This window comes from Amblyomma mixtum, chromosome 10, assembly GCF_055824585.1.
Source record: "Amblyomma mixtum isolate Tamu chromosome 10, ASM5582458v1, whole genome shotgun sequence".
Classification (NCBI taxonomy): Eukaryota; Metazoa; Arthropoda; class Arachnida; order Ixodida; family Ixodidae; genus Amblyomma; species Amblyomma mixtum.
The window spans coordinates 135,320,032-135,347,902 of NC_143021.1; the positions used below are offsets into that span (position 1 = coordinate 135,320,032).

At 46.4% G+C, this 27,871-nt stretch overlaps 1 protein-coding gene across 1 annotated transcript; it reads left to right on the forward strand.

Moving 5' to 3' along the window:
- The first annotated feature begins 6,958 nt into the window (after positions 1–6,958).
- Positions 6,959–24,474, forward strand: LOC149327023 (carbohydrate sulfotransferase 14-like). The gene is made up of 5 exons (XM_089564761.1): positions 6,959–6,973; positions 8,480–9,126; positions 22,200–22,435; positions 23,679–23,746; positions 24,460–24,474. The coding sequence occupies exons 1-5, from the start codon at positions 6,959–6,961 to the stop codon at positions 24,472–24,474; spliced, it is 981 nt and encodes a 326-aa protein (XP_089420887.1).
- The last annotated feature ends 3,397 nt before the right edge of the window (positions 24,475–27,871 follow it).

A 27,871-nucleotide genomic window follows, 5' to 3' on the forward strand; every position in this document is an offset into this window, starting at 1 on the left:
GTTTTGCCCGACATGCGTTCTAGCCAGGTTAGAGGACAGTGGTCCGTTTGTACGATGAACTTCGTACCAGACAGATAGCAGGCAAGTTTTTGTACCGCCCACACCAGGCACGCGCATTCCATTGCAGAAGCGTAGTATGCTTCTTCCCTGGCAGAGAGCTTCCTGCTTACATAAAGGATTGGGTGTTCGTTCCCTTGATCAGCTGTCTGGCAAAGCACAGCACCCATTCCCCTGTTGCTCGCGTCACACTGGATTATGAACTGTTTTGTATAATCCGGGGACTTTAACACAGGATACTTCATCAGGGCTTCCTTTAGGGTGAGAAAGGACTTTTCTTTCGCGGGGTTCCAGGCGAGGCGCTCTAGTTCAGTTTTGCGCAAAGCATCGGTGAGAGCGCTAGCGATGTCCGAGTACCGCGGTATGTATTGCCGGTAGTACCCTACAAGACAGAGAAAGGCTCTGGCATCTTTGTTTGTTTTCGGTGGGGGGTAAGTTGAAATAGCGAGCAGCTTTACCTCAGTGCTACGCATGTAGTTCTCTCTGCGTTCGTCTCTCCAGTTTCTACGGGAGGTACAAGACCAGAACGATTTGCTTTCTCTTGCTGACGACTTGTCCCTTTCCTTACGTTTCGCACGCCAGTCGCGACATTCCATTGCGAGTGCGCAACAAATCCGGTGGGACCTGTCTTTATTTCTGTTTATTCGTGGTGGCAAGTGAGACCTTTCAGAAGTGTGTAATCCCCTGCGCACCCTTCCCTTTCGCTCGGTGTGGGGTTCGCATTTATCCGGACTTTTGATTTTACGTCTACTAAATAGAGTTGTCTTAGCTCGGGGCTTTCTATCGCGATACCTATGCTTATCCTGATAGCGACAAAACAAAAGCCCATTTCTTTTAGCAGCGCGACACTCTTCAGCCGTGCCCTGCGCGGTCGCAGACCGACAGTAGCTTTAGCAGGCGGTACACGACAAAAACCGAAGGTCTTAAGTGCGCGTTGACCCCTGCGAGCTCAAGACGCCGCGCGACAATGATTCGTTGCGCCCTCGGTCGCGCGTCTCCAACACCTGAGCAGCACTTTAAAAGTTGAATGCGAAGGGGCAAAGATCGAATATCAGAAAAATGCCTGGGTGCATTCCTTTCTCAGTTCCTGAACACCATTCCTTTCCTTTATTTTCCAGGCGCGCGTTCTGCTGCATTCTTTCACGCGGTAGCATTGCGCGCTTCTTTGGGGCTGACTGCGCGTTTCACTCCTCGTGCAATAACTTCTGCAGTGCAGCCACAATGGGGCAGGTGGCTTCCGCTTTCTTTGAAACCGTATAGTCAGTTTGGCCTGTGTGCGGTACCTATCGCATCTGGAGTGCCGTAGTGAAAGTCTTGCACGATTACATTGTTGACGTGCCTTCACCCTTATGACGTTTTTGGCCCGTCCTTTGTCCTTTCTCTGTGGACTACCAAGGGGCTTGGCTCTCCTTGCATACGGCCTCTTTCCGGAAACTGCCCTAGCTGTTCTGTCTTGCACACCTCCCTTTCTCGTGGTGCCCTCACCCTTCACATCTCCTTTTTGACTCAGCACCGAGCCGCCTTTCTCATTTGAACTATCGGCTCGCACTTTCGATGAGCCACTGCACGTCGTAACCTCGAATTGTTCCGACTGCACTTTGATTTCCACGAAGTCTAGCGACCTGCTCTCCTGAGGATTGCTATCCGACCCCATGAAAATAACTAACTGGCCCGCAACTATATCTGAACCACACTCTTTGGCTAACGTTGCGTTCTGGCCTGGCGTTTCAGCGACGCACTCAGGTGACTCATGGTCACTCTGATTACACCAAGGCGTCTCCAATAATTGGGTACTATTGCTCACCAGCCGTATCGAAGGAGGTTCCACTTTGATTCCTTCACTACTCTCTTCCTGAGAGATAACTGACTCACTTATAAAAACAGCATCTGCTTCTGGGCTTAAACCTACCCTGCCGTTACTTCCCTGAGCAACGGTTGTGTCCCCAGCTGACCAAGCGGGGTTCCTAGGCTGGTCGCTGACACACAGATGGGAGCGCTTCCCGCTTCCATCACTTCGGACTTTAGCGTCCGCCTCTCCTTTTGGACGGTCGTCCGCTTCTACTGCTCTGGCATTCTTAAAAACCGGCTTCGCGCCTGTTTCGTCTGCTCTATGCCTAGCGGGGTACCGTTGCTTGTACCACTTGTACCGTTGCTTCTACCTGTTGCTTGTACCACGACTTTCAAGCAACACGCGGCGTGACGCATACTTTTCCGCGAGTTCAGCAGCCTTCTCAACAGTGTTTACCTCGGCCCTGTCGAGAATCCACCAACGCATTCGATCCGGAAATGTGTCATAAAACTGCTCTAGACACGTGCATTCCACGATCTTTCTTGCGTCCGCGTGAACGCCTGCGCTCTTTAGCCACTCCACTAAGTTTGTTTTCAAGTTATAGCCAAACTCGAGGTAAGATTCTCCTTTAGACTTAGTCGCTTTTCTGAAACGCTGGCGAAAAGCCTCGGCAGACAGGCGGTACTTCTTCAGGAGGCTTGCCTTCACGGTCTCATAGTCCTCCAAATCTTCCGTACTCATTCTCCCGATCGCGTCCGCTACCTTACACGCCAACATGCTCAGTAGCTGCTGTAGCCATCCATCTTTCCCAAGATTGATTTTTTGGCAGGTCCTTTCGAAGTTCCCCAAAAAAATACCAATTTCCTCGCCTAGCTGGAAGGGTTGCATGAAGTCTTTGATTTTGTTTCTCTCCCTCTTCTGTTGGAGGATGGTGGATGAGCAACGCCAGCCTCGGCTCTCTTCGACTCCGCGTCCAGTTTCCTCTGATCAATTTCCTGCTGCCGGCGTGCTAACTCGAGCTTCTTCTCTCGAAGCTGAAACTCGCGATCGCGTTGCTTCTGTTCCAGCTCCCTCTGTTCCCTTTCAGCCGCTTCCCTTTTCTCTTCAGCTGCTTTCCTTTCCTTAATCAATTCCCATGTCTCCATACACTCTTCATCGTCCGCTCCGCAAGATATTATTGCCTCTATGATTTGCAGTTTCCGCAAATTTTTCCAAGTTCAAGCCCTAATTCTTTGCTGATCAAAATTTGATCCGGCTTTTGCAAAGATTTCAGGTCCGTGATGCGCTCAGACACTCGACCGATCCCCTATCTCTCCTTAGCAATGCGTACAACAATCAGTACTCACAACACTGCCGAAGAAAGTCTGCCAGCATTGACGCTAAATTCAAAAGCCTGGCAAAATACGTCAGGGAAGAAAGGTCGGACACTCACAGAGCCGCGATCATGGGGTCCACCAACGTGGGAGCTCTTGCAACTGCCAATGCTGCTAGGCGATGTGAAGAGATGACTTCGATCCCCGCGCTGCCATCCAGTTGTTCAGACGCGGGTTCTCAGTTGTCGTCGGGACGCGGATCCATTGTCGCCGACCGGCCGGAGCACTGATGACACGGGGAACTGATCTGAAGCAGCATGAAAAAAGATTAATGTATTCACATATTTACAAGCAAAGAGAAGCACGATACGTGGCACGATGTAACACAACAGGAAATGACAGAGAGAAAGGAGACGGGAGCCCTTATATAGAGTCGGCACAGACTCCCGCCCCTTTTCGTCCAATCAGGAGCGTCCTGGTGGCTGATTGGCTTGCAAGGCTTGAACGCTAACCCCGGTAGCGTTCCGGTAGCTGTCCGGCCCGAAAGCACAACGCGCTCCACGATGACGGCGCGCGGGCTCACAGAGACGCAGGCCTGGACGCCATCTTTGGGGGCGTTCCGGTGTTGGAAATTCACGTTCACAACACCTTTAAGAACTGTATAGTGTTACTAAAGCGCACTGACTCCGGCCTCAAAGCTTGCTTTCCACTCGCCCCGCAACGAGCAGCTATCTAATACAGTCCGCCATTGCGCGAGCGCTGGTGTGCTGGTTCTGTAGATACACCTTTTGTCGCCTAATATCTCCACGTAGCACCTCGGGATATTTTTTTCAGTAGCAACATCGCGTGCGTATTCCTTCATCTCTTCCGGAGGCTCCGCCATGCGTCGGTGTCAGAATAAAATTGTTTGACTTCTCGCAGCCCGATAGTGCACGCCCCATTCCCGTGTTCCGCACCACTCATCGCACTGACACTGGATATACGCACCCTCTTCGCTAGAAACCGTACCGAGAGGCCCCGTCCGAGTCATCGTCATCCTGACTACGCCCACTGCAGGGCTAAGGCCTCTGCCATGTTTCTCCAATTAACCCTGTCATTTGCCAGTTGCGGCCACCGTATGCAAGCAAATTGCTTAACCTCATCCACCCACCTAACTTTCTGCCGCACTCTGCTACGTTTGCCTCAGCTTCGAATCAACTCCGTTAACGTTAAGGACCAGCGGTTATCTTGCCTTGACACTACATGCCCTGACCTAGCCTATTTCTTCCTCTTGATTTCGACTGCAATGTCTTTAACCCCCGTTTGTTCCCTCACCCACATCGCCAGCTTCCAATCTGCCAACGTAACACCTATCATTTTTCTTTCCATAGCTCGCTGCTTTGTCCTTAACTTATGCTGAACACTCTTTGTTAGCCTCCATGTTTCTGCCCCATAAGTGAGTACCGGTAAGATACAGGTCTTGTATACTTATCTCTTGAGGGATATTGGTAAACTGCCGTTCATGATCTAACAGAACCTGCCATATGCGCTCCACCCCATTTTTATTCTTCTAGTTATTTCTCTCTCATGATCTTGATCAGCTGTCGCTACCAGCCCTAAATAGACATATTCTGTTACTGCTTCCAGTACCCGGCCACCAATTACGAACTGCCGTTCGCTTGCTAGAGTGTTGAAAATTTCTTTGGTTTTCTGTATGTTAATTGTTAGCTCCACCTTTCTGGTCTGCCTGTCTAACTCATTGATCATGCTTTGCAGTTCATGTCCTGAGTGACTCAGCAAGGCAATGTCATCAGCGAATCACAGATTACTTAGGTATTCTGCATTAATTCTTATCCCCAACTGTTCCCATTTGAGGCCCCGGAATACGTCCTGTAAACAGGCGGTGAATAGCATACGCGAGAACGTGTCTTCCTGCCTGACGCCTTTCCTTATTGGAACTTTATTGCTGATTTTATGGAGAACTGTGGTAGCTGTGGAATCGTTGTAAATATCTTCCAATATTTTCCCATAAAACTCTTCTACACCCTGATTCCGCAATGCCTGCATGACTGCTGAGGTCTGTACTGAGTCGAATTCTGTCTCGTAATCAATGAACGCTATATACTGAGGCTGGTTTTATTCTGCGAATTTCTCTATCGCCTGATTGATAGCGTGAATAGGGTCTGTTGTCGAGTATTCTTTGCGAAACCTGCCTGATCATTTGGTTGTTTGAAGTCTAAGGTTGTCCTGACACTATTAACGATTACCTTCGTAAATACCTTGTAGGCAACAGACAATAAGCTGGTCTGTCTGTAATTCTTCAGGTTCTTGACGTCTTCTTTCTGATGAATTAAGATAATGTTAGCGATTTTCCAAGCTCTAGGTACGCTCAACAAATCCCGTGTTAACTGATGCTACCAGCTGCTTTCTCCCTTTGCATTACTCCTAAAACTTTGTTTACTTCCTCCTTCGTTACTTCCGGGATGATGGCGCTTTGCCGCATGGGCTTCAAATTACAACTATCATTTGCCTTATGATCGCCAACGTTTTCAAACGATGTCCTAAACAATATTCGGCAAAATGAGATAAATACGCGTGGATAGCCAGGGACAGTTAAACTACACTTGTATTCCTTTGTAGCCAGAGTTGTGGCACGACTTCGCAGCACAGTGCACTTTCCACATGGCGCTCATCTTCACAAAGTCCTTTCTAAAATGTTTGCTGGCGGTTCAAGCTCAGCGGGAAATTTAGTGCATTTTACCTGGTCGCCAATCTCGCAGCTCTCTCGGCTGGCTATTCAAAAGGGCGGGAGTAACTATATTTCACGTGCGCAAGGCACTTTGCAGTAAAACGGCGAGTTGAGCGAGTTGGTACATCTTGAGAAAAAAACAGCGCAGGAACAGGGACACAAGAAAAGAAGAAGACGCCTGTCCCGTCGTCTTCTTTTCTTGTGTCCCTGTTCCTGCGCTGTTTTCTTCTCACTTGTTTGCACTTTTTCTTTCCAGCCACTTGTGGCTCCTTTCAAACTATCTTGCGTGCAAATATATAATGGGCATTGTGTTTCGCTATTCTCGGACAGTTGTAATTCTACTAAGCCAAGCTGGAGCTGTGTTTTATTACTGCCGGCGTTGCGCTACCATCGTGTAGAGTGTAGCGCTACTAATAGCTAAGGCGTGCCACTTGCATCATGCCATAGCCCTGCCGGCAGAGAGCATCGACGAAAGGGCACACAATGAAGCATTGAGTGCTACTAAACCCCTTACTGCGGCACCAGAAATGCACATGGAGACAAAGAATCAATTGAGGAAAACGCAGAAAAAATATCAGATAAAAAATGATACGGCTATACGTGTCAAGAAAAAATTCATGCAGACTATTAAGCGCGAAGAAAAGAGCGATGAAAAGGTTAAAAAACCGGTACCCTTTCCTTCAATACTAGTATAATAGATGTATTGACAGTCATGTCAGATTTCTTTTGAATGCAGAAGGCTTCAAAATTAGGCTGCATCAAACATTACCTTCTCATTTTAACAGCGATGTATCAGAAAACTTTGGGTTCGCAAGCCACTAGATCAAGGGAGTATGGGTGTTTCTGAGCGAGCTCCCATGTATACTCTGCGCGTATTTAGACGACGTCGACCTTTCGTGCCTACAGCCTCTCAGTTTGGTACAAGGAGTCGCAGGTTTACTATCAGTCTGCGCGTGTCCCTTATGCTCGGCGATCATCTCTGAGAGAAGAAGCATAATTCGAAGCTGCAACAACATTTGCACGCTTCTTGAAACACGGCTGTGATTGGATAAGAATGCCATAGGCGCAGCCATGCACATCCTGCCAGTGACTCAGACCCACAGTTGGTTGCCCCTTCACTTTCAGTGGTGGCCAGCACAGAAATATTATCCATTTGCAGTGGCAATCTCTGCTCCCGCTATGTTATGAATCACAATAACTCAAATGGCGTTGATAGAGTTTTTTTCCGTGAGAATAACAAGGAAGTTACTCGCACAGTGAAGGTGCTACTTCTGGAAAAGGCTGCTGAGCCATGAGTACATGGGTCGAATGGCACTTGGAAAAAATCTGCCATCGCATTTATGAAATTGTTTCGATGCTAAATTCGTACGAACTCCCCAGCGAAGAAGCGACATGTGCGCGAAAAGAGCGAGTTAGCGGACGGCGCGATGGAAACCTTGAATGAAATGTTTAGCAGAAACGTGAGAACTTTGAGCGCGACTGGTTAATACGAATTGCAAGATTTCCGCCTGAAAAGCCAGGCGCTTATTTTCACGCTGATTACTGATTGCTTTTTCTTCCTTGAAAAGGATATCGTGACCCACCTGTGTCCATCGTGGCTCCCTGTTTAACAGAGAGATTAAGGCAACTGCGATTCGTGAACTGCGCTCGATTCCTTTGTAGCTAGAGAGTGGAATCAAGCACACAGTGCTTTTTAAAACGTAAATATACTGCCGCTCTTCAGTTCAAGGTTTTTCCGTTCTTAGTAAAGCGTCTCGATTTCAGTCGGGGCCCTGCTGTGGCTGGTTGCACTTACACAATCTGTTGACAGGAACGGTAACAAATCATCGTGACTGGTGTTCGACAATTGTGAATAAAGAATGCCACCTAATTTATCTCATTCTGGGAAACGCTGTGTCAATCTGCTAGACGTTACTGAATAATGCTGACCGTTATTGAAGTCGTCACACTTAGTGTTACGTCGTATATTGGAGGAATAGTCCTGTGTTCTCTTGTGCATGTGCTGAAGGCTCAACCGCCATGTGTACGCACTGTTAAAAAGGTGGCCTAAGAGGCGAGGGGTGACAAGACTCGCTGGGACAGGCGCAGGACAGGTGATCTTTACGCGTTGGTCATTTTTGCCCGTGACGGTGTTTCACAAGGAGCCTAGCGGAAAAAATAAAACGACAAAATGAGTAACTAATGTTACTAAATACCACAGTTATTTGCTAGTTTTAATCGCCGCCGCTTGCTCCTGCTAAAGTGGAACTCACAGTAAAGTTTTCTCGCATGAGAAGCGTTAACGTGTCAGCACTTGAGACGCGATAAACGCTAATAGAATTTCACTTAACATGTAGTCTATGCACAGTGCTTTGCCTAAAGGTTCAATTTCTGGTAAGGCGCCGCGGAATTGCATTTCTTCATAAGGAGACTTCAAGGATTGGAAATAATTATTGAATTGTTTCTTTCGTCTGTAAAACTCTCTCCATGTCATGAACAGAGAAGGGTTGCAATGTCATATGCAGGTGTGCCTGGAAATAACACGACTGCAGTAACTGAAGGATTCAAGGCATTTTCGTTCACACGCAAAATGTTTTCATTTTCATGCTGCAGCATTCAGTGTGCAACTGCAGCGCTTCGAGGGACCGCTCCATCCGGATTTTGGAGGCCCTCTTGGAAAAGACTGCGCACGATCTGGCGTCAAGGCTCACCAGAATGGACTCAGCCTGCAAAACATACGGCGAATCTCTCCGTTTACGTCATACTGGAGGTCGCCAAGGGGTCTCAAAGGAACCGAATTGCACGTGGAGAACGTGTTCCCTCTATGTGGTGAGGCCACATCACTTCGCGTTTTGTTCGGTTCCGAAGGCAGCCACATCCAGTCTCAAGGTACTCGTCTTGAAAGCCGACAAGGCCCTGAGTCCGAATCAAACCGCTGACATCATTTTCATGTCATTCCGGAGAATATATCGCGCCGTCCTTCCCGGGACCTACTGGAGAGACAAGTCCAATTGCACCAAGGTGATCATAGTGCGGCATCCGCTTGAAAGACTGGTCTCTGCGTACTTGAATAAAGTCAGGACTACCAATCCCTACGTGTGGGGAGCCAAGCTGTTGTACCAACGAGGATTCGTAGGCAGGGGACCAAATGGAACATTCACGTTCGCAGAGTTTGTGGAGAGGATATTGAACGAGCCCGTCACATACTGGGACCCTCACTGGACACCCTACATGACCCGATGCCAGCCCTGCACCATGAGGTAACTCGTTCCTTGCCTGCGCAGGAAAAATATGCTAGCGTTTACATGGTAATTAGCACTGTTAGAAACCAGCGTCTAATGAAAGATATTCCTGTTTACCTTCACCTTTTAAGTAAAATTGTAAAGTGGGTTTTAAAACTAAGGTTACCTTGAGATCAATTCATAAAGTCCACTTATAGAATCGAGATTGCTTCCTAGCATGACAGAGTAATTGAAAGGCCTTCATGCATAATGAACGCCCCGTGGTGCCCCAGTGATTAGCGCTCTTGGCTAATAAGCCGGAGTTTCCTGTTGCGATCCCGACCGCGGCGGCCGCGTTTCGATGGAGGGGACACGCAAAAGGCGCCCGAGTGCTTTACAATATCAGAGCAGTTAAAGATCACCAGGTGGTCGAAATTATTCCCAAGCCCTCCGTTACGGTACTACATTCTTCTCTTGTACTTTCACTGCAGTTCTATCCCTTCCCTTACGGCGCGGCTCAGGCATCCGCAGAGATGTGAGACACACTGCGCGATCTCATTTCCTCAAAAACCAGTTAATATTGTCATCAATAATAATATATTTAGTTACCACGACTATTTAGTGTCTGCAGGGTTTTTTTTCTTCCACTGATATGGTCACAGATGTATGCGTAAGGTGATAGAGTAGGCATGGTTTCATAAACGCATTTCTTTCTTTCGTCTTCTTTTATTTTCAGTTCTTTGAATTTCTTTTATTATTCCCCTGTTTTTACTTTCCGAAAATGTCTATGCCTTCATTATGATCGTGTTAATTGCATCAAATATACTGTGCATATGATGGGTTATTTTAACCTCCCAGGGTTAACCTGGTTGACTAGGATCTGCGTTCCAAAAAGCTGTGAGGTTCGGGTAAAAGCAAACCACCTGCTCGAATTCTCAAGCTTTGCGCAGCTCCAACTAAAAAAAATTGCCTTCCCCACTCAAAAAGAAGCCTGCTAGACCTTTTTCTGACAAACGCCATCAATTCCACTATCTCGGAACCTCTACCAGTGCTGGCGCCGATCTCTGTTGACACCGTCCATGTGAGGATGTTGTTGAATCTTCAACTGTACTTAACCTGGCTACGTCAATGGGAAATTACGGGGGACTAAGTCAGTGGGGTCTACTTAGGACGGTATAGATACTTGGGAAATGCTGATTGGGAAAACGCAGTTTCTTTTCAGAAACGTGCGCCCCTAGAGCTGCACAAAAGAAGAATTGCAACTGCAATGGCCTCATACATTCTTAGAAATGTGTTAAAAGGCTCAAGGTATCCGCACTGGTTCCCCGCCTATTCGAGGAAAGAAATTCGCAGAAAAACTGCGTTGTCATCGATGGTATCATCTGAAGTCACTTCATGAGTGGTATACAAGAACACTGCTTATCGACATGAGGAAAAACGCCTTTACCTCGATACGGAAGAGGGCAAAAAAGCCTTAAACAAGAAATAGTCATGCGTTTCCGAAACTGTTTGCAACCGTGAGGCCGTCTGTAATAAATTTGCCGATTATTTAGCTAACGTTTATGCCGAAGCTCCAGTCGCCCCAAAAAGTTAGTCCTTCCAGAACAAAACGACTTTTTCCTTCCTGTTGAGAACGTTTGTTCTAGCCAGGGAGAAGCAGCTGTACGCTCCCTGCTAAACAAAAAAAATATTGGTGTTCTGACGAAATCGCGATGTTTGTTATAGTAGGCTGCGTCGGCGGTCATACACATGTTTTAGCCCACGTTTTTAACTTAACCTTGCACCTTTGAGAATTTCCATTCTGCTAGAAGCCATCACTAGTTTTGCCAATACACTAAAAAGGAAGCTTGACCGACGAGTGTTAAACTATAGTCCAGTTTCTCTGCTGTCATCTCTGTCGACCGTGTTTCTCATACCTGTTCACGCTTCTTTTTCAAGAATAAGCTAAACAATGAGCAACACGGCTTTTTACCTGGCCGCCTTTTAGATAGTAATCTGGTTTATTTTCTAAATTATGTTGCGCCAACTTATTTGAATGAAGAAAGAGGCCCACGCTATATAGTTTTAGGAAAGCAATTTAGGAATATGTTAGGAAAGCAATTCACCTAGTTAGCCATTCGTTGCTACTAGAAAAACAGCGATTCTACAAACTATCGCACTTCTTTTTGGGCGAGTTGGTGCATAATTGATTTGAAGAAAATAGTGCCAGAGCATGCAAACCACGAAAAGACAAGGACGAGACACAAAGCGCTAACTCACAACTAATTTTATTGAAACCAGGCAGCGCCTTTATATAGCGAAGTTTCACTGAAAAAGAAGGAGGAGGGCAGGAAAGGTAAAGATATCGAAGCGACCATCACAGCGAGCACACATGAGCAAGCGGTAGCCAAAACAAAAACAAAAAAGTTGAAAAAGATTATTTAAAGGCGGCATCTAAAAATTCGAACTCGGTCGAAAAAAGTGAGAGATGGGGTGCTGACACTCCTATTGCCAAGTTTCCTTATGTGAAAAACCTCCAGACATTCACGTGCCTTCTTATCTGCGCTTTTGCCGAGAATCTTAGTCTGACTCAATCATGCCTCGCATCCGTCGCAACCCATAATATGCGCTACGAAATGTGCATATTTATCCTTTAAATCTGATAAATTTCGGGCATGTTCCCCAAAGCGCTCGTTGATGCAGCGCCCAGTCTGGCCAACATAGGTCTTCCCACACGTTAAGGGGATAGCACAGACCACTCCTGCGGAACACATGATGAATGAATACATGATATAGCACATATCATCATGTCACCCTTTGAGCTCTAGTGTACTGCAGGGGTAAAATTTGTCCCGTTAGTATTCTATGTGTTTGTGAACGATGTTAAAGACTGTATCAATCACTCTAAGATAATAAAATTCTCTGATGATTTAAATCTCTCGGGACGGTCCGTTCAATGCTTGACTGCGAAGAGCTGCACAAAAAATATCACCTGCATAAAAGAGTGATGCACGCGACGTGCTGTAACACTGATTCCTAACAGAATATGCGAATCTCTTTAACACGTCAGAAAGAACCAATTCTCTTTGAATACACCGTTCATACTGATACAATACAGCGTGGTAATATTGTTCGCGACCTAGGAGTATATATTTAGAGTGAAGTCAACATTAGCCACGTTAATTATTTAACACGCTCGATTGTTCGTAATTTAGGGGACCGTCGGACGCTTCACTAAGCAATTTAAATTCAGACTGTTTTCTCATTCTCTACAAGTCACTCATTCTGCCAAAATTGCAGTTCTCAAGCGCTCTATGGAGCTGTGATATCTGTACAGTGCACAATGACGGAACGCGTCAAACGGAGGTCGGTCCGTATCCGATATGACCGAGAAATGGGGCGACAATACTACTTCTAATATGGTCGATTGCTGGCTAAACTGATTCTTCTTCCACTGCATGTTAACAAGTCATAAACTTAATGATTGTTCATTCGTACAAAAATACTTGCAAGGATAAATAATTCGCCCTGAACCAGCATCAGCACTTAAACCGACAGTGCCCAGGCATTTTGCAAGAAGCCATAGGGTATTTTATGCTGAAAAGCACAGATGTCGCTCTCCATCACTGTGCATTCAGTCCATGTTTACTACATCTAGAGTGCCGAAAGATACAACCGTGGACATTTTCACCTTTAACAGTTAAATATGTGTGATCTAGCGTCCTCGTGCTCATAGGACTTCCTATTTTGCCTACACATCATGCATGATTGAATGTGCAGTGGTGCGCCACACACCAGATAGGAATGCTATTTGTGGCACATAATGTAAGCAAATAAATAAATGAATAGTGTGGGAGAGTGGGGGTGGGGGGCTCTTAGCGTTTGTGTGAGTACTTTATGTGCTCGAAGGAACGGAACGAAACTTTTGATTGTGCTAATTGTGAAATCGATCGTGAAGTGGCATACACGTAGCAGCAGCTGTAGCATTGACCAATCGGAATGTGCGCAATAGTCAGAACCTTAATTACTGCTACGTAGACAGGGGATCAGTACTGAAGGGATCACTGCTACGTCGTGGCCACGCGCACATAGCAAGCGCGTCACACCTTGGGCAAATTTCGCCATGTTGTTTGATGGCGAAGTTAGTGAAATAGGAAGATTTAACTGCGTAGCGCAGCAACATCTTTCGGACCAGCTCAATTGCAGCCGCGGCAGTTATAAAAAGTCGTCAGCGGCTACGCTGTGCATCAGTCGCTTTGTGGAAAGTACGCGCATGGCGCCGAGGCGGAGCACCCGTTCAGAGCAGTAGTGACCAACTAGTGCTGATTATCTTCAATAGTAGCGGGGTAACTACCTAGTAGTTTTTTCACGGCACGTGCAGGTTTAAAAAATTGGGTATGCGCAATAAGACCGATTTTTACCGTCCTCAAACATTAACTAGTATTCGTAGGTTTTAAAAAAGCTGCATATGACAAATGACACTCTGCTTTGAGGTGTTTCAATAATCTTGAGTGCTCACTAAAAGTGCACAGTTTTGAAGTCATTAGGGAAGAAACGGAAGAAGTAGGTTTTGCAAAAATTTTTATTGCAATAGATTTCACAGGCGGACGACATTTATGGTCTAGGACTGCCTTTATGATTCACTAATCGATATGAAAGAGAGCCCAGAGGTTCCTCAATCAACAGATGCATTTCCAGGTAGGAGTCTCCACTACATGATTTGTGGAATGTTGGCAAATCTGTTACCGTCACTGAACAAGCCATTCGTTGTGAGTAACGTGCTTCGCTAGTTTCTGAAGCCTTTCATCGCTGAGGAAGTTAAACGCCTGATTGAGAAATGCAGGAGCTCTGTCAGCAACGTGGCGATACTGTGGAGCGAACATTGTGCCGTACCCAGAAATTCTGGACCGGACCATTTTTGAGCGAGAAACCGTTTATGGGCGCACCTCTTTCATATAATCTAATATTTGGCTTTAGCACCCAAAATTGTTGCTGATTTTATTTACAAAGCCTATTTAAACAGGCAGGTCGACCCGAGCTTGATGCGTCAGCGGGACGATACCAAAACTTATTGTCCGGCGTGCGCACTTCCTTGTTCTTTCAGGGTCCATAGGTAGCGCGTGACAATATATTTGCAGGTGACCCGACGCCATCTTGTAATTTTTTTATTCACATTTGCCATCGTCAAAAGCATCCCTCATCGACTGTCTATGGCATACTTAACTGTTCAAAGCGATCGGTGGAAACACTTCAAAAGAAAGATGTGGCTGCACGTCAAAACAACGGATCACTACCTTCAGTACTGCCATAACAGTATCCTACAATTTAATAATTTTCAAACTTTTTCCCTGAGAAAGCTGGACATGCGTAACCTGGAAGGTGCACATGCGCTAACCATGAGACCTTGCCCTTGCCGCTACACTGTCACTACACTGATCCTCTGAACTTCTTTCTGACTTCGCTGTGATGTTCGGGCAGCTTACTTGTATCCGTCGCAGCTGTCTCTAGCTTGGGTCTGTTTCTTTCCATTCTTCTCCTGACCTTTCTCTGAGGCTTTGTCCGGTGAGATTCCACGTTTATCGGCGGTGCTCCATTTGCTTCTCTTTCTTAATGCTTTCTTTAAAGCTCTTCTATGGGCCACACCGGGTTCATTCCCAGCTGCCTTATTCGAGATGTGTTCCCGCGTTTAATCCACTGTTTCAGTCGTTTTTTGTTCTTCATCGACAGATTTTTGTCTTCGGACCGGTGTTTTGTTCTTTTTCTTCTTTCTGACTCTTGCTCGAGCGCAGTGCTCGAAGCATGGCTCAGGACTCATTGAAGAATCATTCTCCTCAGTTGTGGTCAGTACTACTTCCTCAATTCCCTTCGTCAGTTGGTTACTTTCAGCGCAGTCGCAAACCGACCTTTCTCTAGTCTGCCCCTTTCCTTCCACTGCGCAGTCTTCTTCCTCAGAGGCAAAAATTTCCTCGCCTTCGTCATAGGTGCAGATTTCCTCCCCTTCCTTGCAGGAAAACCCTTCCTCGTTGCCCGAGGGTTCACTCGGAATGATTTCCGGGTTTTCCCTGAGTGTGCTCTCTTCAGCTATTACTACATCGGAGCTCTGGTTCTCTTTGAAAATTTACCGCTCTTCCTTACTGTACCTACCGCAACTCTATGGTGTGCAGGACTGTGATTTTTCGCTGGAGCTCCGCCTTTCGTCCCCTTCAGGCGACTTCATTAAGGTGCATTCTGACTGAAACGTCAGGTTGGCCTTCTCCTCAGTGCCTGCTACCTCAGCAGTGGCTGCACTTTCAATTTCCTGAGGAAGCGACACTGCGGTCGGTTCTTCACTTTCTGTGGTTTCAGCTGCAGGAACAGGCTGTTCCAAAGCCAAGCTCTGACTTATGGAGCTACTTACAACCTCCTCCATGGTTGCTAACAAATCATACTCGTCAGTCTCGAACCCGGCCTCTCCGGGGTTAAGCTCTACTGGCTTCCTGACGTCGTTTAAACGCCGAATTTCAGCAAGCTTCCTTTGAACGATTGTCATATCTCTTTGAAAAGCCCTTTCGGCCTCTTCCTCCCTCCTCTTCCATTCTCTTTCTGCTGCTTCTCGAGCCCTCTCTTTTTCCTGGTCCACCCATTTCCGCAGTTCGGCTCCGGTCATCCCCATCTGGATGCCGGCCTCTACTAGCTCGTTTAGCTCCTTTGGGCTCATAATTGGAGACCGAACTCTTCAAAGCAATGAATACCTCTACACGGTGAACCTCACTACCCGCTTCGGCGCGGCACCCCACAATATCGCTCTGCTGCTATCACTCGTTTACGACCTCTTCGTAAACTCCTCCCGACTCTTTACAAACACCAAACGTCCTGTCGTGGACGCCAGAACAAATTTCACAGAACTTCACGCACTTTAGCGTGCGGTCCCAGAAATCCCTTAGACTGAGGGGGGATAGTGGTCTCGGACTCAAATGAGGTGCCCCCGAATCAGCGTGGCAAGCTCAGTGGAGACCAGCTGCCACGTGACAAGAGGTTTTTGGCCGCTTGGTGCCCAGCTTTCGGCGGTCGCAAGCCAGAGAATGGGTTGGAGCCAAAGATTTACAAACAAAACAAAGTTTATACAGCAATAAGTCGATGGAGAGGGTTTCACAATCACTAGCACAAGCACGTACAAAGTTATTAACAAACCAGTGCAATATGTGCAAGGTTAAACTCGAGAGAGACTACACTAGAAAAAGGATATTGCACCTAAAGTGCACTAACACAAGAGAGAGGCAAAGAAACAAAACACAATTTCTTTACCGGGCGCTGCGACAGTCCAACGACCAGAGGTCCACGATGATGCCATCCCGCAGGCTGGTGCGCGCTGCCTCGTTGAACCGCGGCTTGGCGAGCGGTGTCCCGGGAGTCGAGCGGGCGTGCTTCACTGCAGCTTATACGGTGCCTCAGACTGCACTGACAGAGGTCAACGCCCCTCTTATATAGACTGGGTCCGCGTCTGTTTGTTGTACGCGCCAAAGTAGGCGCGGACATACCAACAGTATCGGCCGGCGCCGTCTCCTTCTCCTTCTCTTTCTCGCGCCTGGCGCGCGTCCCTGATTGGTCAAACGCCGGGAGTGGCTTCGAGGTGCACCTGGATTTTTCTGTCATGTCGCCGCCGCCTACACGCGAGTGAAGAGGAAGAGGGCATGTCTTAGCGCACGCAAGGCTAAGACAAGGCTACACACTCTCCGCTGGTTTCGGGTAGAAGCGTCGCCGACGTTCTCGAACAATCGACGGCATGGCTGACGCAATCCCCCCGCGCGCCCCGTCGGCGAGTGCTGGTGGAGGGGGCAGCCACACACACAAGGCTAGCTCTCCGTGGTTGCCTTCTCCCCCGTTTTACGACCCGCGCTGGCGAGATGCGTCCGCGAGGAGCTGTTTTTGTTTCTTAGTTTCAAAATGCGCTTCATTTGGTGGCACCATTCAATTGTAAAAATTTAAACCACCTTAACATTTAGCACATAGTGTGTCAAAGCGCCACAAAATTTTACTGGAACCTAACATTTTCCCTTACAACTTTTGGATTTCAATCGTTTCCTTTTCTTACTTCATTAAACGAATGCGATATTTTGTGTATAATTTTATGTATTAGGCACAGTTAAGGGACCGCACGCAAACATTTCTACTTCTCTTATAATATTAAGCAAGGAGATCGCAATTTACGATTTTTAAAAATTGATGTTCACCATTAGTAAATTTGAGCACCTGTGAGCAACAGAGGAGATATAATTTTGAGTAAACAAGCGTTCTGCGCGGTCCGCGACTTTTGAGCGGTCAGGATGGAGCGGTGCGAGGTGCTGGCATCAACGCGAGGCTAGAGCTAGGCACTGCTGCACCACGTCCTCGCAAGCGGCCTGAGGCGAACGCTTCTATTACACATAGCACGAAAACTGCAAGATGATAGCGTAGCAAGCTTTGCACGATCAAATTCGGCGCATGTCCTCTATAGGAAGCGAGATGCCTAACGCTCTGGGAGTAGCAGTAAAAATTGCATCTTTCATTCGTTTTGTTGCAACGGCTTACAATCTGATTTAAAACTTGCCTCGCATAACTCTTTTAAATTTTCTATTTTTTTTTCTTGGAACAGCTTCCAAGCAAATTTTGCATGTTGAATTAAAGTCAATTTGTTCTCCTGCATTGTTTGACTATGATGGAGCTGAGAAGCGAAAAACATTGCTGCACGGGTAAAGTTTTGCCTGCAGCATCTAAAAACAATCCTTTCGTCTTCATAACCCCGACCGCCGGGCCGCTCTACAAAATTAAAATTGAAGGAGCCGTTTAAATATTACATTCTTAGAATTGAAGAAATGCTAGGAGCGCCTTCTGATGGAGTTAATGCTTATGTCATATTTCACTCATTTGTCGTGAACTTTCCTGAATCACCACAGTGATTCCAGAGTTGCGTACGCACCCTCTCCTGCAGTGAATACAATCCTTCTATTGCGGAAGCAGTAGCCACGGGAAGAATGGAACAGCGGTACCATTGAGTAGGAGTCTAAAAGGCTGCGTCTTGACTCTATGTTCGACTAATTACATTACTTTCTGATTATGAGTTTACAATGTAGTTCCAGTCGAGTGGCTCTTTCCTCAATAAAATGTGCCAACGCAAAGACTCCAATGAGCACTGACTAAATCTTAGACCCAAGTCAGAGCACGCGCAGCTCAGTAAAAGAAATAGTTATTTGGTTTTGTTTATCGGGGTTTAACGTCCCAAAGCGACTCAGGGTATGGGGGACGCCCCAGTGAAGGGCCCCGGAAATTTCCCAACGCCTGGGTTCCTTTAAGGCGCACGGACATCGCACAATACACTAGCCTCTGAAATTTCGCCTCCATAGAAGTTCTACAGCTGCGACCGGGTTCGAACCCATTTCTTTCAAATCAGCAGCCGAGCGGCATAACCAATGGGCCACAACGAAGGCCTCGTTAAAAGAAAGCAAGCAAAATTTGCGCGTTAAGGGAAATTTTCATTCGCCAGCAATCTCACAGTGTCCTGTACGTGCAGTTCGGGAACAGAGCACAGTGGCCTGCTGTCACGACATTTACTCTATTAGCAGCCGGTGTAGCTTTGGAGGGCTGCGCGCAATACTTGAATGCCGATAACCTAAAGATTGTACTGCCGATACTGATACAAGATAGCAAACTAAAACTGATTTGCGACAGAGATACTCGATGGTATCATCGATACACATCTGAAATCCCCAAGATTATAAGTCTAGCAATATGGTTTGCTAAGTTTAATATACATAGTTTAATATGCATGGCGTGGCACCGAAAATTCTACAAAATTTTAAAAATACGCTTTTTGAGCTATGAGGGCGCTTTTTAGGAATGCCATTGTCAGCGATGTAGCAAATTTGAATACAACTGAGGCGTACTATTTAGGAGGCTAATATTGACTAATATTGAGTAATTAACCTAACAACTAATGCGGCTAGGCTTCTTAATTATTCAGAGTCGTGCAGCTCTGCGTGCTTAATGTTCATATCCGTCTTTCAGTTTCCAAAATGTGCTTACTCTCGGCGCTGCGGCCCAATAAATTTTGGTTATTTCGGCGCGTTACGTGCACTGGATAGGTTGCTTTTCCTTGAAGCTTCTCTAAAGCACTGTATTTCTGCATGATGTAGCCAGCATTTGCTGGGCCACATCGCCGAGGGTGTCGGTGTTTTTGAAATTCCAGCAGACGATATGTATATTACTTATGGTGGGCTCACGCCTCTCTAGAATAAGGAGCCTGACAGTAGCGGCTTAATAAAACACGTTGCGAATCTAGGGCAGCCCCATAACCGGGTGCCATAACGACCGAGCCACCTTGGGGGCAATGCAGACACTCACTCTCATGTCTTCATATGTTAACTATTGAATATCACTTAGCCAGCTTGCTAGGTAGTACATCTTAACTGTATTCCGATGCATTATACCGCTGAAAAAGGTATGCCCAAAGAAGTGCTCTTGTAACTCAAAAAGCCTATTTATAAATCGTGCAAAGCGTGAGATGAAACACCTGGTATGATGTATAGCGCACTGTTCTTGAAAGAGCTTGAACGAATCCGGCCGCACAGATGTCTCTAATATATTTAAGCTCCACTGTCGGCGCACCTGGTGTCGTTAAAATTTCAGTGCTAAAATACAGCCATGGTGCCGTTTATACGACCACTTCCATACGCAGCCTAGAAAAATCTTTTACTGCTAATGTTCTGCATGTGGACTGGTCCCTCAACATTTCACTACATATGAATAAATTTGAAAGTGTTTGTGATGCTCTTCGCTAGTTACAGCAATTTTTACAGGTTGCCTCTGTCTTTCCCTGCTCTAAAAGGTGCATGCTCCGTGCAATTGTGAAGGCGTAACAGTTTTTCTCCCAGCAGTATGTTTACCGGATGTTTGCAGTTGAACGTTATTTGTTATCAGCAGAAAAAGAAAGGACTGAAAGTTTTCAGTAGGCGAAGCACGTCTAGATAATCTCTGTAGTTTAGACTTTTGTAACTAACAGTGATTACAGCCTTTTCTCAAATCATCGATCAGAAACAGCCACGGTGATCCACTCTTCTTTCAACGAAACAAATGAAGAAATAATTTGTATACAGAGAACACGCGCTGTTTGCCCCGTTGTATTTCATGAAGGTTGCATTTATTGCTCCAGCATTACGGGTCTCTTTCAGTATAGAAACCGGCGTAGTTCTTGGCATGTCGAGAAAATCACTATTGCCCGAGGAGGCTGTGACGTCACAACTTCCTCGCGCAAGTAATTAAAACAACCCAAAAAAGTGACATAGTAAAACAATCATGACTTAACAGCAGAATTTTTCAGTGGTCTACATGGTAGGGGCGTCACTCAGGCACCATTTCTTGTTGTCTCCGAAAGAAAAGCGATTGTTCTGAAAAGAAAAAAATGTCGAAACGCAGCTGGAAACGCTGTCCCATGAGTCGTGAGCCGGGCGCTTGACCACTGAAGAATCTTTCTTTTTCAGTATTGCCTTCAAATGCGTGCAAATACAATACGACACCAGTCAAATGGTAACATACCAAATTGCAGCGCCCTTAGCTGCCACTGAACATTCTAACCTTCAGTGCGAAAGCATTATACGTCTCGTTAGCACGAAAACCGGCGCCCGTCGCCGTCCAAGGCAAGAAATTCCTCAGTGATGTCACCATGCTTTCCTATGACGTCAGCATTAGACCACAAGGGAGGGACGTCTACAGGAAAGAAAAAAATTACCGAGCACTGCGCTGTGTTGCATTGGAACGTAAGACACTTTTTCTGCAAGACATCGTTGTCTAACATCACTACATATCCCCAGTATGATTTACCGTCATACAAATCACAAGGCCTTCACCTCGTGCCATTGTTACACACTCGAACGAACACAGATATCCACCTCGTTCATTTAAGTCCCTCTTCAGTGAACAGGGCGCCTTGGTGCGGGTGTTTGTGGCGAATTGGACTGGCCGCCTGAATGGTTGCCCCGGTCTTCACGCATGTGTATGTCTCCCGCAATTTTGATACCTTGGTGGAATGCAGTGTATGATAATGTGCTACTGCATTGCGGAATAGTGTGCGTGTGTAAGTAAAGAATCAGATAAGTCAGCGAGGTTGACTTCCATGAAATAAATAAAACAAAAAACCCCTTCGTGGTAAATGCGTTGCTTGCCCACCTGGCACGCAGAGGGTCTCGGTTGGAAACCAGTGCGGGGTAATTTCTTCTTCAAATGTGGTCACGTGAGAGGTGCTACTTCCTGTGGACACATTTTGTGGAGAACGTCTGAGGACAACTTCCGGTGACGGGTTTTCCTTCACTGAACCTTATAATACTTTATCATTAGGAAGTAAATTTTTTTCGCTAGAACTTGGGTGCATTCCTAAATATTTACACCTTTAGACGGCTTCCATATTAATCCAATTTAGAACATAGCGTAACTTTATGGCTATTTTTTTGCTGCAGCACGACCACTTGTAGAGCTTCTAAAGCTGAATTTTAAGTAACGCGTAACCTTACTGGTTGTCAGCACCCGCTATAATATGGTAAGCATAGCTCGCCCGCAAGGCAGGGCGCGGTGTGTTATGGAAAGTGTGTTTAGCGCCAGTAAGCTGTAGGGTGCTATGGAATACCACGAAGTTGATGGCTGCGGGTTACTAAAGACCATTTCTTTACGTGCACAGAGGTCGCACAGCGCGCGGACATCAATTCATTTCCCCAATGTGTATGCGTATATGATCATCGTGTTAGCGCACCGAACATGCTGTTCGGTGAAGGATTTCGTTATCAAAAGCAGCGCGTTCTTTTCTACTTTATGCTTAACTATTTTTCTTCCCGTAGGAAGAAGTTATTCATTTTACGTACATTGCAGAAGTGTACTTTATCAGCCAATTGTTAAATACTCATTGTGAATTGAATGCAAGCATGACAGCTCTGCAAAGGCCAGGGAAGCACTGTAAGATATTAAATTCAAGGAAAAGCATATTTGATGGCATATTACGTAATGGTTCAACTGGCAAACAAAAAGAGCATATAGGTAAAATTGCGTATGTCTATGTTTTTCTGTGCTCATATTTTAGCAATCTGGATACAAAACAGATGGGCTGTATTAAAAAAAAAATGCTCATGTTGCAGGTACGATATCATCGGAAAAGTGGAGACATTGGCTGCTGACCTGCAGCACCTGCTGCCCGAAATTGGACTGGGCGGCTGGTCGTTTCCGAGGATGAACGCCAAAAGCAGAACGCACGACTCGAGAGGGACATCCATGCGTTATTTCGCGGAGCTCTCGCTACAACAGGTGCTTATGTTGTACGCCATATACATGTACGACTTCGAGCTGTTCGGATACATTTTGGACGGATTCGCGAGTCTCGTCAGGTGAAATTAGGAGAAATGTTAGCGTTTATAAAAACTTTGTAACTTACAAGGGAAGTTATGAAGGCTACTTGATCGTCCATCGTTCTTAAAACCCATTGTCGTGCGTTATCTCTAAAGAACCGAAGTACTTGCAACGCGATACATGTAAATAGCATTTCGACTTCCTTTTGCGCCTTGTATCAATCTCGACCTTTCGCGAATCACTCATTTGTATATATACATGCAAATTGATAGAATAAACGTGCGCGCTAGTAAGCGCTGTGTTTGTCTCTTCGGTCTGCGTCTCGTTCTTTTGCTCTGTTTTAAGTAGTAGTTTGCAAATACAATTTAAATGCTCACCCTGTGTGTTCCCTCGAGGTGAACGGACGGGAGCAGCTTTCAATATAGCGCTCGAGCGGTACGACTAGGGATAAACTAATGCGAAAATGTATAAAATATATAGCCTTTGTGAGTCACGATGGAGAGTGAGAAGAGAACGGAGATGATGAAAGAAGCCTGTGGCAAAGAGATTAGCGGTAGATGTAGTTATAGGGAGGTTCAGATCTGCCTTGTAGAGGCCCACAAGGGCAGTCTCGAGAGCGTTTAGTCTGAGTGAAGGTAGCCTAGGGTACAATGTACAAGGCCTTGTTGAGGGCCAGCGCGTGGGCAACTTGGCACGCATGAGCCTCGTGCAGACCTGAGCGTCGAGCGACCACGGGCCGCAAGAGATGAGCTACCGAATGGCAGGTGGTGACAGCATGGTGGAGGGCTTGCACATTCTTCGCCGCATGCAAAGGGAAGCCAAGAATTTTTGCACTGCGTGACGACAGGAATGGGAGAACCAGAAAGGTGGAGAGAGACGAAGTGATTTTGTGAGCGCTGGTAGGAGGACTCATTGAGAAGGAGAAGCTCGGATTTCTCAGGAGCAGGAGAGAGGCCAGCGGTGGTGAGAAAATGGCTGAGGCTTAGCTAAGGTTAAGCCTAGTCAGATGCGAAGCATATTGATGGCTAGGCTTGGTAATATATGGCTTTCCTTAGTTGAATACTTGGTCATTTTAATACAACCACTAGAAGTGTAGCAAGGATTGCCGTGGCAGCTATATACGGGATCATCGGTGAATTCAATGCAGAGTGTACAACCGCTGCCCCAGCACCGGCTACAACAGCATTCTTGGCACCCATGGAAAGTACATTGGAAAGCTGAGGCAAGCTAAGCTTTATACCGCTGCTCTAGCGTCACGTGGTCAGCTGCAGCGCCTCTGATGTGGAGCCTCCACCGCCGCGGCCGACCGCGCGAGCCGGAAGCCCATCTCTCCTCTGCTGTGACGTCATGTTGTCACGTGGTCAGCCGCCGCGCCTCTGATGTGTAGCCTTCACCGCCGCGGCCGACCACGCGAGCCGGCAGCCCATCTCTCCTCTGCTGTGACGTCATGGTGTCACGTGGTGTCACGTGGTCACGCTAAAGGTCAATGGTAGCTACACCGCCGCGCTCGACGGGCTGTAGTGTAGCTCTAGTAATATGCTTCGCATAAAAGGAGTCGATGAAATCTAGGCCACGTTGCAGGGTGTCCTGTAGGTGACAGGAAGAGCCAGACGAACACCAGAGAGTGAGGTCATCAGCGTAAAATATATGATGCAGATCGGTTTTCGCTTATCCATCAGGGTCAGTGGTTATTGACTCAAGCGGGTATCTCGCCCATTCGTCTATCCGTTTACCTCTCCTATTCCCACTTCGTCTCCCAATCTTCGTATCCTTTCCCTCCCGACCAACATGTCTCCCGTGCTGCACGCCGGCTGTCGTCATGCGGCCGCGCAGCACCATTCCCCTCTCTTCGATACCCAGGGTGTAGGCTACACGGATGACTCTGTGGCTCCTCCAGGTTCTTGTGGGTACGCCCTGCACCATCCCCACCTCCCTGCTCCTGAAACCCACACCAGCGGGCCGTGTCTACGCCCTCCGGATGCATTCTCTTTCGAGGTCCTCGCCATTGCGCATGCCCTCCTGTCATTTGCCCCCTTTCCCTATCTCTAAAAGTTCACACTCTACTGACACTAACAAGCCTCTATACACCACTTACAGAAACACACCCTAACCCCTTCTCTCCAACAGGAGGTCGAACGAGCGGTTTCCGCACTGCAGCCTTCCATTGTTTTCCTCCCCTGGGTACTTCGGCATTAAGGGATCGACGGCAAATAGCTGGCCCATCAGCTAGCCTGCGACACACTTTTCCGGGCACCGTTGATCCCCTGGTCCAAGCAGTCGGAGGACGGTGGAATACTCGCCCTTCGCCGCACCATAAAAGAGGTCTACCTCGAGCTCCGCCTCGACAAACGCCTTTACCCTCCCGCTCATTCATCATTCACGGTGTCAGAGGCTGCATTCATCTGCTGCATTCATCTGGATGTGCCAAAGAAAGCGATTCTTCGGCACATCCGGATTAATGCAGCAATCATCCTGTCCCGCCTCTTTCTCGCCCACTATCAATCGGACACTTCCTGTCCCAACTGCCCTGTTTCTATGCGGACCTGGCCAATTACCTCCTGTATTGCCTGGCTGCTCAGCAGCCGGGTTCCTTGCCCCCACTTTCTCTATACATCACCACCTGGCTCGACTGACTTTGCGCTGAAGGGGAAGAACAGCGACTTCTGGTCGCCCAGGCGGTCGACATGCTCGGCCTGTAAATTACGGTCGAATAAAGGTCTTCCACTACTACCGCTGCAGCCTTTTATGAAAAAGCCTTTAGATCGAACCAGACTTCATCAAAAAACAAGAAAGCCACGAGCACAATACCCTTAAGATAGCAGCTGCACAAAGAATTCACTATTAGTTGTACCGCAGAGCATAGAGCTCTAGAGAAGTGTTATTTGATCTTTATAATGTAGTTCCGGATAAGCATCGATTAAAGAGAAATGTATTACGGTAAATGCTTTAGTACCACAGGATTCGGTGAAGGCATACTGAGACATGATGTTTTGCCTTTAAGGTAAGGCCATGAAGACTAAGCGGAACGGATATCGCGACGGTGTAGAATAAAAGTATAAGTCGAAGGCAACACCCACAAGTCCAGTTTTCAGGTTTTATTTTCGAGAGACAACACTACTAAAGTAAGCTCCGACTTCAGATGCTACGGATAGAGCAAGCACGGTGAGGCAAATTAAAAGCTGCTATCGAAGGCATGTTTTGTTATGTTTTTATATGAACATAAGTATTAAGAGTGCTTGCAAGATACCACAGTACTTGAAAAAGCATTCCTGTTGGCGATTCCAAATTTAGGACAGCTGCTTTAATTATTTGAAGAACAAGCACTATCATGCTAACGACACCCGCTAACTGCCACTCTGTGCTCGCGGCAGCACCACGGCTCCATCTCCAGCTAATGGGAGACTTGCGCCAATATCCGCCGTAGTAAGGGAAACGGAATCTGCGCATTGAATAGCTGTGACGAAGACATTTTGGTTTCCTGCAGGAAATATTCAATCAACCAAGACGTGCTCCGCATGCGTTCCAGTGGTATTGCATCTTTCAAAAAGCACAGTTTTTCCCGTATCATTTTACTTACAGACGTTACAATGTTACGTTACATCAAGAATAATGGCGATAAAAGGAGCACAGACTGCCCTTAAACGCCGAAGACCAGCTCCGGTGCCCGAGATAACTACTTGCGACACCAGCGACGTTGCAGTTAAATATAATGGATATTTATATTTTCCCTTTAGCCCTGCAAGAGGAAGGAGGTAAGAGTTAACGGAAGCCATAAATGCTATGCCCGAGAATTGAAGTGACCTCGAGTCATCCCACAAATCAGCAGCGACTTGACGCGCTGCATATGTTTTTGAAAAACAGGAAGACCGCAGCAGTGCAACATACATGAGCACGAGTAAGCAAAAATGCATTGTTTTTATGCCGCTCCACTACTTTTCTTTTATTGAATAGATGCTGAATAATGTGTTACTGAAGAAAGAGTGGCTTTTTTTTTTGCTATTAAATGTTTCACATCAAGTATAACATTAAGCTTTCACGGCGACAGTCAATATCTCCGCAGATTTGATTTCCCCCTCGGCAGGCATGCATTCTGTTCGCTATTAACGTTCCTGCTATCATCGAAATCGTGACCAGCACAAAAAAGACGAAGGCAGCAGATAAGAAGGAGGAAGCCCAACACGAACGCCTGTTTTGTGTTATCGTCTTCTTCTCGGCCTCTTCGTTTTTTTTTAGCTTTAGAGCCATGAATACGTACAATTTAGCCCAGCTTCTCACGTTCCGCATTGCTTTTAAATGCCAGCTTTAACTACTCGACTCAATCAATGCACATATCTTTAAAGAAATGATATTGCAACGGATCGGAAGAATGAACTATTTCATACAATATTTCGATAACTTTATGTCACAATACTTTACTGTTGCCTCATATTTACAATTGGAGTGCGATAATTCTGAACGGGAGGGGCAAAAAGAACCGGATACTATGACACCGTTTGCACTATGAATGAACCCTCTCTAAATGCAACAAAAGGGGTTGACTCCGCTTGCAATGAGAGCCACGGTGTGATGAATTCTGTGTTAAACTAGAGGAAGCAGAGGACAGCAAAAACAGGAACAAAAAGCAGAAGCGTAGTGCCATGTGGTTTTTACATTGCAATACGTGTCTCCTTTTTACTTAACCTGTAAACGTTCGAGCTTTACTTACAGATAGATAATAACATAAGTTTGATTTCGCGATTTAGCAATACTTATTTATTTGTTCACATACTCATGGACCCTGACTGGATTATTATGTGAGGGAGGATACATAACTGGGCTGCGAAACAGAAGCAAGTAGAAGATGGTTCTTTTAACGTCATTATGCGAGAGCAGGCAACCAACCAGAAAATAGAACTAAATTGACACACTACACAAAACATTTCAGAAGAAAAGGCTGCATATTTTTGTTTTTTTATTTTGAAAATAGCAAAATCTTAGATGCGAACAATATTGTGAGGAAGCCTCTTCCAATAACTGATTGCATTGGTTAGGGCTGATGAGTCGAATGCGGTGGTCCATTCCGAAGTGCGTTTAAAACGGAGGTTATTAATGAATCGGTGAGATCTGCGTACCGGTTTTCTAAGAGGTAGTGTGAAGGAGTGATGGCTGTACACAATTTCATGGAAGAGGCTGATAAGTGAAATTATTCTGCGAGATTCTAAAGATGGAAGCGATAATGACGCCTTATCGTTAGTTATGCGGGAATGTCGGCAATAGTTTCGGGCAATAATGCGAGCGGCGCGACTGTATACACGCTCTATGAAATGAAGTTGGGTTGGTGGGGTGACGAAATCGAAGATGCGTATTTAGGTTGTGGGCGGACAAATATTTAATATGCGAGCTGCCGTGTGGTAGAATGTGTACCTCTGAGGTTACGTTCTAAATAACCCAATGTACCGTTAGCTTTGGCAGTATTTTTTTCTAT